The 16,163-nt window shown below is 34.7% G+C and overlaps 1 protein-coding gene across 4 annotated transcripts in view; it reads right to left on the bottom strand.

The window, feature by feature from the left end:
• ss (aryl hydrocarbon receptor spineless) overlaps positions 1-16,163 on the bottom strand; it is a 152,851-nt gene that overhangs the window by 102,788 nt on the left and 33,900 nt on the right. For all 4 annotated transcript variants that reach the window (XM_089108129.1, XM_089108130.1, XM_089108131.1 and 1 more), the window contains exon 2: positions 9,335-9,525. In XM_089108129.1, the coding sequence (XP_088964255.1) occupies positions 9,335-9,525 (191 nt within the window). The remainder of the gene's footprint in view (positions 1-9,334; positions 9,526-16,163) is intronic.

Genomic DNA, 16,163 nt, shown 5'->3' with positions numbered 1-16,163 from the left:
AAAGGTGAGCAGAAGCACTATCTTATATTTCTCTATAAATTTGAATAGTATTGATCCCTACCAATTAGTTCATTACGAAGTATGTGTAAAATTAAAAAGATTATTGTACAGTCAAAAGGGAGACCTGTCGATTCTACAGCTTTCAAAATTCGTATTTTATTTGTTTTTTTTTATACATTGTTTGGTCTTCATTTTTAATTAATAAAACTAAATGTTACTAGTTAAAATTAAAATTTGTTCACAAAACAATACACTTGAAGTGGATTTTCATAATGAAATAAAGGGAGGGTATGATTTTGTTTTTATTCCTAGCAGCAGTATAAAATCAAAGATATTTACTGCACAATGTTGAATTTTGGGAAGTGTTGCTAAAAATTTTAAGACCTCAAAGACAGATGTCAACATTGTTGGTTGTTTGGACCTTCTGCCCGTGCATGTTGCAATCATAATATCGTACCAATTCAAGCTTTCTGGGTTGTGTTTTTGTGAGTTTTTGGGGGTATTTATTTAACCTATACACCACTCTACAAAATTTACTCTGCTAAAATCTACTCGAAATCAACTATAGTCCGAAACTACTTTACAAAATTTTCACGTTTCTCGTTTAACTATTCAAGCTTGTTTCTCAGTGCATACGCAAACAAACCAAAGCATACTTTATTTTGTAAAGGCTTAGAGATATGAAAAACATCGTTTTTCTTATGTAAATATATTTAATGCAGCAACTTACGTCAGATTTCACTGGTAAAACACTAAACACACCAATATAGTTGAACTATTATTAAAATAACAAATAGGCATATTTCTCATCATTTCTTTGACATACAACCCATCCGCTAACAGGTTCTTCTTTCTCTTTACACAAAGTGTAATTTATAGTTGTATATCGGCAACACTTGAAATATAAAAGGCAAGCTCAGCATGTGGTTTTCATCTCTTCGTAGGTAACTCAACAGGGGACCAGTTTATCTTGATGGAACAAAATTGATGCTGTTGTGAGCTAAGGCCGAAATTACATGGCTTTTAATTTATTCTAGAAAAGAAGCAATTTTATCCTCTAGGAAGTGTTTAAATTTTTTTTTTCATAGGTCTTAAAAGAGACATTTCAAGAATTCAAAGATGGGTGAAAGGGATTTTTTCGGATTATCCCTTTATTTTCTTCCAATTTGATCCCCTGTTTCCAGATGAAAAAGCATTGAGTAATTTTGAAAATTTGTGTTATGCCTCTCTGACATTTAACGCAGCCCTTAGTTATCCATTAAAATGCTACATCGCTGCGTGTTGGGCATGGAAATAAATCATGAAAATGTATTCAAACAAACAGTCAAATCATAACCAACAAAACTATATCGTAAAACTGTTTCTAATAATATTATGTGCTGTATCAAGCCTTTTCTCCTCAACTTTTCAAAGCACAGTCAAAGCAATTCTGAGTCTCACAGTTTTCTTAGTTCGAGATTTTTTTTTTTTTTTTTTTCATCATCCGTAAAAGAATTGGTACATTATACCGTATATATATACTGTACATTATACTGTACATATTATTGGTACAGTATAAAAAATATCCACAGGGCCGACTTCTGCAAGTTTTTGTCTAACGAAAAGTCCTCTTCTATGCCTTTATCTCCTCCCCATTCTTGTTTCCTTCTGGCGGTGCTTTGGTCATGAGGTTCCATAGAGAGAGGGGTCACGAGCCTGTCGCACCATCTACATTTGTTGCCCTCTTCCTAGAATTGCCCTTTTTGATACTTTCATTGAGAAATACCTCTGTTTTATATTCTCGTTGAAAAAATTAAAGAAGATGGTAAAACTGCCCCCCCCTTGGAACTAAAAAAATAAATCATATCCTGTATTTTGGGCTTTGGGCCCTGCAAAATGTCGTTTTTTATTTTGTTTTTCAGCGATAGTTCCTTAGTTTTTTTTAACCTACTGCATTTCTCACGGGTTCAAATTTATCGTGCAGACAATTTCACATTTCTGGCTTTAATAGTTTAGTCTTTATCCAGGAAACAGAAAGCTAGACGAAAAAATAAATTTAAAAAGTAATGTTTGCACGGACCGAATATACATAAGGCAGAGTAATAGTCTGGAGTGAGCATTTTACACATCAAACAGTTCGTTGTAACGAACTGTAAGTAAGGAACGACCCGGCTCAATGGTAACCGGAACTGTAGAAAACGGTATTTTGATACCAATACACACATAAAAAGAATCAAAATTTAATGCTGATTTCAAATATATAAGTTTCATCAAGTTTAGTCTTACCCATCAAAAGCTACGCGCCTGAGAAAATTTGGCTGATTTTCAAAAAAAGGGAGAAAGACCCCCTAAAAGCTATAGAACGTTAATGAAAATCACACCATCATATTTAGCGTATCAGAAAACCTTACTGCGGAATTTTCAAGCTCCTATCTACAAAAATGTGGAATTTTGCATTTTTTGCCAGAAGAAAGATCACGGATGAGTGTTTATTTGTTTTTTTTTTTGTTTTTTTCCCCCAGGGGTGATTGTATCGACCCAGTGGTCCTAGAATATTATGGGAGGACTCATTGGAACGAAAATTAATAGTTCTAGTGGCCTTTTTAAGTGAACAAAAAAATGGAGGGCAACTAGGCCCCTCCCACGCTCATTTTTTTCCCAAATTCACCTAATCAAAATTTTGAGATAGCCATTTTGTTCAGCATGGTTGAAAATATGAGAGCTATGTCCTTTAGGGTGACTTAATCCCCCGAAGTCCCCGGGAGGAGGGCTGAAAGTTATGAACTTTACCCAATGTTAACATATAGTATTGGCTATTAGGAAGTATACAGACGTTTTCTGGGGGAATTTTTTCTGGTTGTAGGGGGTTGGATGGGTCGGGGGTTATGTGGGAAGATCTTTCAATAAAGGAAGTTATCATGGGGGAAGAGACACTGCTATGAAGGGGGTGCCGAACTTCCCAGCATTATTTAACAAAAGATCAGAAATTAAATATAAAAAAAACAAGTTTTCCAACTGAAAATAAGGAGTAACATCAAAACTTAAAACGAACAGAAAATATTACGCGTATGATTGGGTTAACCCCCTAGTCAATACCTCGCTCTTTAAGCCAAAGATTTTTAGTACTTTCATAAGAGCTATTTATTCTAAGTAACGGCCTTTGTGATTAAGGGTCATTTTTAAAGAATTGGAACAAAACTCGAACTTCAGCTAAAAGAGCGAGGTATTGACTAGGGGGTGAGCCCCCTAATATACATATTAAAAATATATGAATATAGAAGTTCGTTACGTAAGTTAATTCGTAAGTTACGTATATTTATTACTAATAAAAACGTTCGTAAATAAAATTAAACAAGTTTCGAGAAAGCCATTTAACCAAATAAAAGTAAAATTAATAAATTTTGTTTTAATTATTCATGAACGGTGAGCCAAAATCAAAACCTGCATTAATTCAAAAACTTTCAAAAATTAAATAAAAAAACAAGTTTTTTAACTGAAAGTAAGGAACGACGTTAAAACTTAAAACGAACAGAAATTATTCCGTATATGAAAGGGGCAGTCCCCTCCTCAACGCCTCGCTCTTTACGGTAAAGTTTGACTTTCTCACAACTTTTACTTTTTAAAAAAAATAAAAAACTTTAGCGTAAAGAGTGAGGCGTTGAGGAGGGGACAGCCCCTTTCATATACGGAATGATTTCTGTTCGTTTTAAGTTTTAACGTCGTTCCTTACTTTCAGTTAAAAAACTTGTTTTTTTATTTTCTATGCAAGCGCGGAGACTGTAGTGTTGAAAATTATCTCTAAATACTTATAAGTTAAAGGTCTTTTACTTGTAACTTCCTGCGATGATATTAGGCCAAATCCTGATAGAATTTATGGTACTCGTGCATTTACTGTACACACGAAAGAAGTCAAGTTTGGTTAATGCTAATGACATATAATAATATAGGATGGATATATAATAGTTTAGAAACAAATGTGGGCTATATATTTGCACATTAAGGGTGGGGGTAAAGTATAGGATATATTAAATACGTAACCTAACCTAACCTATGTACCTTTTTTCCCCTAAACCCCAAAAAACGAAAGTTTAAATATTGTAAACGCAAAGACAAACCACGCTTTGCCATCCATTTATCTCTTGCAAATACCCGTTTGACGGTATTCTATTAGTAGCTACTTGTACAGTATATAGTGTTGTGTACCATATAGTGCACAAGTACCGAATTAATCAAGCATTTATCACGTATGACACTGTGAACGTTACGATTGGACGAGAATCCATTGGTTTGTGCGGTTGAATTGAATTTTGGGTGTTTCAAACTTTTCTAGCTGTTGGTTGTAGGTGTAGAGGCTAGTAATTTAAACCACATTCCATCAGAATCACAGCTTTTAAGGCTTGACTTAAATACCATCCGACCTTTGTGACTATTTTGGACTTCTTCTCTGCTGGTAACCCGATACGCATTGTAGCGATATTGCAATCGATTGGGTGGTATACGGAGTAGAAATTTTATGATGACGTAGATATTGTCCCATATATCAGTATAAGGACCGATTATGCACAACAAATAAGTTTTGAGCCAGCACGGTTTGGACATATCAAAGTAAAAGGGAAAAGATTCAATGTGTTTCAATGTGAAGTATTTTTAGAGGCTTTTCTTACATTCAAAATTTATACAGCAGGGTTAGTATGAATACTATGTATAATGAGTATAACTATCCCGACCCCCCAAATATGTATGGTGTGTTTGATTCTACACTGGGTATTGGCTAATAAAAGTCAAAATACACCCCTTGCCAAATCAAGTTTGAGCAACTACTCTTCAAAGAAAGTAGGCTCTGCAAAGAAGATAATGTTGCACACAATAATAAGATACTATTATTGTGTTTCAAACAAGAGTAAGGGCACATCTAGTTGTTTTGCAAACTCCATACAGCAGTCCTAATGACAATCTATTGTGTAGTCCACCAGATTCAGACCCAATTTTGCAGGGGATTTGTATTGATAGTAGACAAATGCCGTGTTCCAAAAAACACTTAGGGACTAGCATCCAACATATATGGCAACGTAATGCCGTGCTGAAAAAAATGCTTAAGGACTAGCGTCCAATGTACATGGCATTTTGTTGTGCTAGCGTACAACAAAATTCCATGTATAGGAAATTTCTACTTGCAATAATCTAAATATAGGTGCTTAACATGCATGCAGAATTTGAGTGTTGTATGCCGTAACTTTTGCCTTTTTTTTAAGTTATTATCCTGTAAGAGTATTAGTAAAAGATGCCGCATTAATAGATTCTGAATATTGTAACCACCATGCTTCAATTAAACTTGTGGCTTACGAAAGGGTGCCGAACCAATAATTTCAATACATTGTTTTTAAGGGACAGCTGCTGTGATGTGCTTCGATTATTAGCTGCAACAAAAAGCATTTACTTTAAAGTAAAAAAAAATCCGTAAGAATATCTGATATTATAATTTAGTTCTTTTTTAAGAACTGCAAAATTATTAATTATTTTGTAGTGATTTATATTTATTGAATATATTTATAAGGCGCGTAACTTTTTCCGCATAAAGCATATTTGCAATACCCATTGCCCTTATACAACTCCCATTTTCGTCATGACGCCAAGTTTTCAGTTTATATATATATCTCTTTTTTATTCCTAAATTTGTATTTTCATGGTTTCCTGACTATTCTACAAAAATTGCACCTTTCTAGCTTGAATTGCTTTAACTACAAATCACTTGAAGGATAGATAAAGAAAAACTGGATTTCATTTATATATGGGTCGTTTTTTAATCTCTGATTGTCGATAAACATAAGATGGGTGAATGTAAAAAACGAAAGCATTACCAAAAGCAATGTACTATCAAAATTACTTCTCTGCATAATCATCTTGACGATTGAGACATTTATCATGTCAGTGAACCAGCTTTGTAATACCCTCTTCGTAAAATGTTGCTGGCTAAGTTTTTAAGTGGATTGTGACAGTTTCTTTGAGTTACTAGTCATTTAGGAAGTGGTACCCCCCCCTCCTCACATCAAGGCACTTCTTCAATTCAGGTAAAAGACAGCAGTCGTTTAGCTCCAAGTTAGGATTATACAGTGGGTGCTCATATATGTCCGATTTAAATTGCTCAAGCTGGGTTGCACTAGCACTGTGATGACGGGCATTGTCTTGGATCAGAACTAATCCAGAAATTAGCGTGCTTCTTCATCTGTTTTTAGTAACTATCCGTAGGCCTCTCAAAGTTTCAAACAGTTCGGTGTAAGGAACAGTTCAGCCAATAAAAGTTCCAAAACTGACAAAATTTGCCATGTTTACGGAAAAGAGGGCTAACTCTCCCAAAAGGGAGGGTGATCTTGATGAAAATAACATCATCAACTTGAGAATGTCAGAAAACCCATCTACAGAGGTTCAGAGGCCCCTATCCACAAAAATGGGAAATTTTGTATTTTTTCGAGAAAAATGATCACGGATGTGTGTATATTGTTCGCTTTTTTCCAGGGGTGAACATATTAAATTAATAATCCTAAAAATCGGGAAAGGGCTCATTCAACCCATAATTGGAAGTTTCTAGGGCCGCTCTAAATAACAAAAAAAGACTGTGTCATAGCAAAGAGGCGTTTTTTGACATTCTTTGGTGTAAAACAAAGATTTAGGCCCAAAACTATCAAGTGAAAGTTCTGAGATAATAAAATAAAATTAAATTGCTCAGAGACTGCACATTGAACTTCTCAGTTTCAGAGGCAGCACTACCACGCGGTGACGCATTTGTTCCTAAAGATGGACGTAGTCCATATAAAATAAACGATTAGTAAGAAAATTATATTAAGTCTTCATTTAACTAAGTTGATAAAATTATTTACAATAGCGTGTAATTGTGCATCAGCTATTATGTATGAGGGCCAGTGGATATTAATATGGGGGGAACGGAGGATGCCTGAAACCTAAAACTGTGCTTATTTTGCCCAAATTTTCTAACTTTGAGAGAGACTTCAGATAAGTGAAGAGGGAGATTCATAGGAGGGGAGGGAGTAAAAATTAATCTGTAATCTTCCATCTTTGCAGGAATATTTTTAGACCGAGCCTGCAATGTGGGTGTTGTGAGGAGAAAGTGGGGTAATTCTAAAAATATTGTGTAACATAAAAGATTCCATTGAAATACTTGCCGGCACAAAATGTGGACAGGCAGGGGGAGGTATTGTGAGTGCCACTAGGTAAATTTCCCATGGAAGGGCATGTGCCAACAGCAGCTTCGTGTTTACCATGATCAAATGAGAATGCATCTCATTCTCCTTATTATACATAATTTTAATGCTTTCTTGTTTTCTGATGGGGGGATTGTCCACCTGAACCCCTACAGAAGTCCACGGGGGATATCCTTATAAAAAAAATACTCTTTTGAAGAATTCACCTTGAAAACCGTAGAAATGATAACCCTATGATTCACATTTGATATTTCAGATCCCCCCCCCCAAGAAAAATATTAAGCGGTGCACTTTTTCAGAGGTGATATCCTAGATAAAATGTAGGCTTTACAACTATTAAACTTGAATGTAAAAAATTGGAGCTTAAGGAGGGAGTAGTAGCCTTTCTCATAGCTTTAAGAGCCTTGGATTAAACAACTCGTAGGAACAAACTGTAAGTAAAGAGCGACCCTTGTAAATAGAAACCAAAACTCTAAAAAAGCATTTTTTGATTGATTACAGATTTTACGCTTATTCTAAATATGGAAAAATTATTAATTTTAGATTGGCTCATCAAAAGCTATAAAAAAACAAAAATTTATACAATTTACGAAAAGGATTTAAACTCCTCCCAAAAAGGGAAGCAATCTTAATAAAAGCTTCAAAATGAAATTCAACAAGTATGAGAACCCTAAAGCCAGTATACAAAAAATGTGAAATTTCTTAATTTCAGAGAAGGACGGTCACGCATGCCCCGTGACCCAGTAGTCATGGATTATTTAAAGAGGGTTCATTTGAACGAACATTTGAAGATCTAATCCCATTTTTAAGAACACCAGAGGAAAGCGCCGCATTCTAGCATTTTCGCCCTTCAAACAGCAATTTTGCCCTGGACAGGGAGAAAAGTTTGTCGAACAAAACTCTGAGAAACATCGACTTTTGTAGCTTCCGTGTCTTGGAAGCAGGGACGCAATTTTTTATGGGATTGGGGGAAACTTCCCCCCCCCTGAGCCCAGTTTGCCCCCCCCCTCCCCGATGAAAGTTAGTTTCTTCAAAAATCTTTTCAGACATAAGATAGGCCTACATAACTCAAGCATCAACAGAAACAGATCAGTTTTCTTTAGTATACCTTTGCCTTTATGGCAATATATGGCTCATTTTTCATTTTTCACTGTCATGTTAACTTGACTGATCCAAATCGGCTCCAACTTTGCCCCCCCCTCCCTAGGATTTGACTAAATTACGCCACTGCTTAAAAGCTATACTGGTGTGTAGTGTACCATTCGTCTCTGAACATGCATGGAGTCCATACAAAATGAACCGGTATTACAGTAGACCCTTTATCCAATAAAACTACCGACAATAGAGTAGCACAAGGTTGCACTCAATTTATTATGATTCTGGCCAATTGATTCTCTTAAATGAAGGGGAGGGGACTAAAAGGCCTCAAAAACATTTCAGGCCCTTATTTTTATTCTGTATGAGAGGATCTTCAAAATAACTGAACGAATATTCAGATGACTATATCTGACCCCTGACCTCTCTTCAAAGGGAGTATATAAATATGGAGGAGTGAACGTGCAGTACGGGTGCTGAGGGGGGAGGGGTGAAAACTCTCCTTTTATTGTAGAGACGATAGTTTATTTTGTAAAATTATATTTAATTTCGAAAAGCAAACACACAAAGTGAGTCCCTTTTCTCGAAGCACTGTTCTGCAAAAGTGAAACTTTGATGTGAAGGGAGATTTGAAGAGGAATTAGCCATCCTCATTTTTAGGATAACCCTTTACAGGGTTTTAAAAAAGCAAAAATTACATAAAATAAAACAAGTTTTGACAAATGAAAGTAAAGATTGACATCAAAACAAATAGAAATCATTCTCCATATGAGAGGGGCTGCCCCCTCCTATATCCTTGCTATTTTCTATAAATTAAATATTTTTTTTTATACTGAAGCTATTTATGAATGCAGCAAATGTAGTTAGTTCTTCGTTTTCTCCTAAATGTTCTTACAAAAAATGCCTGCCTTATTCAGAAAACTCTAATAAATGGGAACGTATGGTTTAAAGGGTCTACAGTATTTTTGATGGCCTTCACAGTTTTTGGAAAGAAATGATTGCAGTGGGAAAACCACTTACTGAAAAGTTTGAAAATTCCTCACCTTGAAAGTACGCTTTAGTTCTCAAGTAGCTAACAGCCAATCGTAATATGGACAACCGATCCAGCTTAGATAATATAGAGGATTCATATGGTAGCAAAGAGGCAAGCATGTCAAGTTCGCCATTGAGTCGCTCTCTATGCCTTTTACTTGGGTTACTTTTGCCTCCTGTATCCTTAGTAGACGGTTTCAAGCTAAAAAGAAAAATAATGTGTAAGCATCACAAATTCCAAAGAAAAACATTTTGGTTGTGTCTATTTAGACTGTCTTCACTCTCATGTAACTTTTAGGAAGAACCAGGTAAAATGGGGTCCTCTCTATCCTCTCTATCCCACAAAAAAATAAAAAGACTATTGGAAAGTCTTGAAAGAGAGTCTTTTGAATGGAATGATTCGATGATATCCCGCTCGTAATTAAAGTTCCGTTTACGAAATGGTGTTCCCAGTTGTAATGGAAATTTGAATTGTTTTCTATGACTATGACTCTATATTCTAATTTGAGGTTAAAGCTACTTAATAAATTTAACTTCTCATGGTGTTCAAGAAATTTTTCGCCCTCCTCTGCTCGCTTCATCTACTCATGGTTGCAGCGTCCGATGTGACCTATTCAAGAACGAACTCTAGCCCATAGTAACCGAAAATTGAAAACACGTAACAAAAAACGAAAAAACTGTCAAATGTGGAGGAATTGTCATTTGAAGCTGATTCAGGAATATTGACTGTTAGCAAGGCTAATCTTATTGGTAAAAGTTTATTAAAGGTAAGGTAAAGACTATAGCATTGGATTTTAAAATCCCTACCGACGGTAATAATCTCCATTTCATGGCCCTTCAGCCTGTAAGTTCACGGGGGGTTTGGGGCCAGCCAGCCTCTGTCTTCGCACACTCTTCCTGTTTTCCTTTCCCAGATTTCTCCAGGTACCCAATTAGAGCTGATTTGACTTTGACTGAGCTACAGAGTCACGCCTCTGACCCCCGGCCAAACCAAATAACCAGTGACACCAGGATCCGAACCCCTGTCCTCACGGACAAAGGCTTTCAAGTCTAGCGTGCTAACTACTCGGCTAACACTGCTCTTATTGTGAAAGAAAATTTATGGAAATTTTGAAAATAACCTAAAACCAATCGAAAACAGTGTCAGATCGGCATGAAAACTGCCCCATTGGAATCGCAATAGATGAAAACCCAGAATAGGAGAATTACTGTCCCCCATCTTGAGCAACAAGGAAAACCACTTCATACAGTCAAGAGCTCGAGGCATTAGGCCTATCCAAATTTTCTCTCGCTTTGCTTCAGCAGCAGTCGGGCTTTTAACCCTCACAAATGGTGCTTTCGATTCAATCAAGTGGTGTTCGAGCCTTTCACATGTGCCTGACGCAGTCATGGCGTCTTCCTCAGTGAAATTAATTAGAGGGGACAGGACAAATTTGCCCCCTAGATTTTTTTTGCCCCTTCTAGATTTCTGTATTTTATTTAGTATTTGATAGAAAAGGACCCTTATTCTGGTATTTTCATTGGAAAAAATAGAAGATAACATAATTGCACCCTACATTTTGAAAAATACTTTTTGACCTCTCCCACCAAGCATTTTCACGAATTGGCGCCACTGGTATTCTAAAACGAGAATTAAAAAAAATGTCTGGGATTTTTGGGGGATTTCTATAGCATACATAAGCTTGAAAATATTCTCATGCTTCTGAATTTATTCTTCTAAAAATTTTACTTTCTAGCTTATTTAGTTTGACTGTTTTTTCTTTCTCAGTGTGCCCAAGCAGAGAGAAAGAAGCATAACCACAGACATTTGAGTTTCTATATATAGGAAGCTTTTTTATGATTTTATATAACTCTAGGAATGTTTATGTTCTTTATTATTCTTTATTGTTGCCGTTCCTTTGAAGATAGGAGTTAATATCCAATGGATGGTCCCCTCTCTGTATTCGAAGTACATGGAATTATTTCCCTGTTATTTCCTCCTTTGTTCCTGACCCTGTAGTGTTTGCCTCCGAACCTAAAACTGGCTTTATACATGCTTCAGTAGAATACACAGTAAGCCAATGAGAAACATTTTCATATCTCAACCCCTAATCTGAAGAATGTTTATCAGCGACAATGTGTCTGAAAGAATTTTTCACTACATTTGAATTACACCATGATCAACTAAGCCACTACCTTTATCTCAGAGCGATTACCCATGATGAGTAAACTAATATTGACTACTGTTTACAGTTGACTAAACTGCCTCATTAACTGCAGATGATATCCCTTGAGTAACAAGGTCCGATTATAGTACTAGACCCACAAGTCACATAAGCTATTTAGAACATTAAAAGGGAAACGAGTTGTATCACATATATATATATATATATATATATATATATATATATATATATATATATATATATATATATATATATATATATATATATATATATATATATATATATATATATATATATCACTTTTGTGGCATGTATACTTTTTATGTGAAGTTGTAACTGAAGCAATTGTAGAAATTATTCAGTTATAAAAAAGGATGTATTTTAATGTGTGAATCTAGAATATCCTGATTTATTTTATTCCCATGCCTGGTATTCCAAAAGAGGAAATGGTTGAAAGATCTAAAGCCGAACTAGCCAGTCATAACAAAACGAAGAGAGAGAGAAATCTCTTGATGAAGAAAACAAACGGGACTACGGCCAGTAGAAGGAAAAGACAAAACTAAAGCGTTGCAGATATTTCGCCTATATAAAACAAGGCGTCTTAAACGCTGAGAAACAAAGATGAACACTAAAATAGCCTAAAATCAATTAAAATCCAAAAACAACAAATATCTATAAATAGAATTGTCGCTACTGTGATTGAGCACCAGAGAAGATAAATAGAGTTGCTGGCTCAATGAGAAACTGAAGGGACAAAGTCACTTCATTTTGAGATTTCTCTCTCTCTCTCTCCTTGTTTTAAGAAGAAATGGTGCATTGATGCGGCAAAGTCCATATTTTTTCCTACAAGTTAGAGTCCTCTTATTACTCCTGATAAAGTAGTTTGTCAAATCTGTGTTAGACATAAATTTGGCTCAGCATCAACAAACATATTTAGCTAATAGCAAAACCATGTTTTGGTAGTAGATGTTGTAGTTTAACAATTATACTTCCTTCGCCAATAATTGTTCTATGCATATGTTGCAATTATGAATGTTACACCACAACTCAGTGACACGGCTTCAGTCTGGACTAGGAGACGCCAACACATGCTTCAGGTGGTTATATCATCTACCGAAGGATTATACCACAGCAAAATGCGATTTTATATGATACAGGCTATAATTTTCTGAGCTTGACTACAGTAGCTAACCCTAGATTGTTTTTGTAAAAGGAAGCTGACGCTAGAGATGATAATTTTCTATCTTGTTTACTGACGATTATTTTTTTTGTTAACAACATTTGAGAACAAAACTTTTTTGTAATAGACAAAAGCAGCAATCACGACCCTTAATCCCACCATCTAAATCCTACTAGAGGCCAAATTTTGCATGAAATGTTTAACGCTGAATTATTTTACCAGGAAAGGTACATTTGATGCAGTGAAGTATTTTCATGCATAATTTAATTTCTCAGTTAAATAAGAACAGGACTAATTCTTCAGTCTGCCTTTTTTTGGCGAATCTCTAAAGATTCTTGATAAAAATTGTATGCTCTGAATATATCAACAAGACCTATGTCCCGTTTTTTTCTGAAAATTAGGACTATGATTTTGAAAAGCAAATATTCTTTTAGAGGACTAAACAGAGTCTTAGCCAGAAGAAGGTGAACAAAAAGAAGTAATATTACCTTAAGTTTGCAATTTTATAAACGTTTGAAGTGGATACCGGACTGTACTTAGTTAGCAAATTTTACAATAGTATATATGGCTCAAGAATAACTTCTTGTCTATTTCAAATATTTAAGTTTTTATAGAGCGTTTTTTTTTTCAGAAACTTGAAAATCCTTAATATTCAACATTTAGGTAAATGGATGGTATTGCAGCCGAGTACTCTTCCACTAAGCTCCGCCTCCATTTGACATAGTTTTAGTACAGCAAATTAGTGAGACAAAGCCTCAAATTCGACACCACTGTGGATTAAAGAGGGACAAATGGGCGGAAACCGATGCCAATATGTATCGAGTGTTGCATCTCCAGTTCCATCAATTCACAAAATTTAAGGGAGAGGGTATTTTTTTTTAAATATCTAGGGGGAGGGGCAAATTTATCATTTTTAAAAAATTTTTCAATGAAAATTCCAAACAAGGTATTTTTTGATAAAAAAAATACTCCAAAATGGTATTTTTCAAAATTTAGGCTTGAAGCCAAGAAATCTAGGTGGCAAAAGTACCCCTCCAATTGAGGCCATTGCATCGCTTTTTCTTCTAGACGGGCAAACAAGTAAGGAATGAACCGAAGTAGCAGAATCTGGAGATCAGAACAAAGCCAATGTTCTTTTTTCTTATAATATAAAAAAAGAAAAATCGAACCACATTTCGGAACTTAGATAGAAACTCTTCTTAATAAGTTTTGTCATAGTGAAAATAAACGGTGGCATCGATAAAAAAAAATCTAAATAAGAGCAATATTTCATTTACATAAATATTTGGCTTCTAAAACGCGATTAACACCAAAAGACAATATCTACGGGAGAGAAAGAAAAAGAAAAAAGAAAACCAAACAATTGTTCGTTTTATGCTTTTGGCTACTTTATTTAAACACAGTTGTTACCAAACCACACGGACAACATCTCTAGAAAATAAAGGGTAGGTTTTAAAGTATTATATAGGTTATTTTTTTAGGATTCTTGCAAATTAAAGGTGTAACTTTCCTCCTTTGCCTCCTCCAAACTGGACTTGCTTTCTGTGTCAGAAATAAATGGCTAATCAAAATATAAGGATTTTAGGTACTAGTCTTGTTATGCAGAACACACTCAAGAATTACGCTACGTAAGAACTGACAGAAACCGGTTTGCCTCTCTGGGATCGGTTATGATTTGCTTATTTTGAGTGAGAAAAACTACGATGTATGTGTATTTTAATTAAATATTTAACATATAGTGGGGAGGTTAGGGGTTGGGTTAGGTATTTAATATAATGCGTTCTGCGCGGCCTGCTTTCCATAATTCTGTATCGGAGTTTCCATCATTTCGTTTCTACAGTATTATATTATCATCATGTTTGGCATATTTCATTGGGATTAACCTAACTTCACTTCCTACGTGTGTTTCGTTTAACAGACAAGTACCGGATTTTATTTTGAATGTTTTTTTTTAGACTAGGAAGAAAATTATAAACACTAAAAAATGTTTTATTAGTGTATCAGAAACGTGTTATTTTTTATGTGGGATCCTCCATATCAAGTAGGCTTCACTTATTTTTTGGGTAAAATACCAGAATTTTTAATGTGAGTCAATGCACTTGTTTGATTCCCAATTAACTGTGCGTCTCATTCTCTCCACAATTTTCTACAATAACGTTTACCTGAATTGGTTTCAATTGTTTTTTGCTAGCAATGTGCATTCTTGAAGGCAATTTTCCGTAATCTTTCTTGGTTAAGCATAAATTAAACAAAACAATTTTCAAAAAAATTTACATCTCTTTGGCCGTAATAGCATAAGCTCAAATAAAAGCTAACATCAAAAGGCAATTAATCTTCCCAGCTTATTTACGCCGCGGCGGTTACTGCATTTTAAGGCGGTCCTTTTTTGAGCTTTTGGCCGATAGCTATCTATGCCACAATAGGCTATAAATAATACTTATATATAAGCAATATTAAAAGGACCAACTTTATAATTTCTCCTTTGAACTCAATTAAAATTTAGAGGCGGGATTTGGGCTTGCCAGCAACGCTTTGAGGTGTGAATCAGAATGAAAAGAATTCTATGGTAATGAGACGATGACTTTTATAGGAGGTCTTTAACAGATATTCAAACCTTTCTTACATCAACTATCTAAATTTGGTGATTTTATTGCATAAATTTACTTTTATAACATCGCTTTAGATTAGCATTTGGCGTTTGCGACTTGCGACTTTTTCCAGTGATTTTTTCTCGTATTGGTTTCGATCAAAATATTCATCCTAGATAAGTTTAGTGCTGATAGTCGAATAGTCCCCCTTCATTTCATCAGCATCATCAGGATTTGCAAAATACTGGAATGAAATTCAAAATTTTGTGACAAATAATGGGAAGAAAATGTTTTTTTTTCTTCATATTAGTTTAAAGCTATAGATTAAACCAGAGACGAGCACTGGAAACAATTTTTATTTCAAGCTATGTGTTTTTGTTTAAAATGAAATAACAACAAAAACAAATTTCCCAAAAACCAAGATTACTAAAAAGAACAAATGAATATAGATTGATCGTTTAACATATATTGATATTCATTCCTGGAAGTCTCCACACAATTTCCAATTTATAGAGGCTATATAACAGGAAATGTTAAGATTTAATTTGTTTTTGTTGCCAGTACAGCACAAGATTTCGTATCTGCTCATCTTTAGTTTAATGTAGCTTTTAACTTTCCTTTGAAAATTTTTTTTGTACAAAAAGTTTTTTTAATGATTAATTTCTCTTCCTTTTTAATTGACATAGATTTTTTCTTACAAATTAATAAAAAAGTATATTTAAGTCTTTTTGTTCGGTTTTTCTCCTTAAGAAACAAGATTTTGGCTTGCTATACATATTTGGAACAAACTTTTTGCAACAAATTTTAATTATAGCTGCACTATAGTACTTTGGAAGAATGGGCATGGGGAATATTATTCAGATAAAGGGATTGAAAATCTGCATAACATTTTTAGTTGTATAGGGTA

Source organism: Artemia sp. Qi Xiang Cuo, chromosome 2, assembly GCF_049724085.1.
Source record: "Artemia sp. Qi Xiang Cuo chromosome 2, ASM4972408v1, whole genome shotgun sequence".
Classification (NCBI taxonomy): Eukaryota; Metazoa; Arthropoda; class Branchiopoda; order Anostraca; family Artemiidae; genus Artemia; species Artemia sp. Qi Xiang Cuo.
The sequence above is the reverse complement of the archived record's forward strand: the minus strand, read 5'-3'. Positions and strand labels throughout refer to the sequence as shown.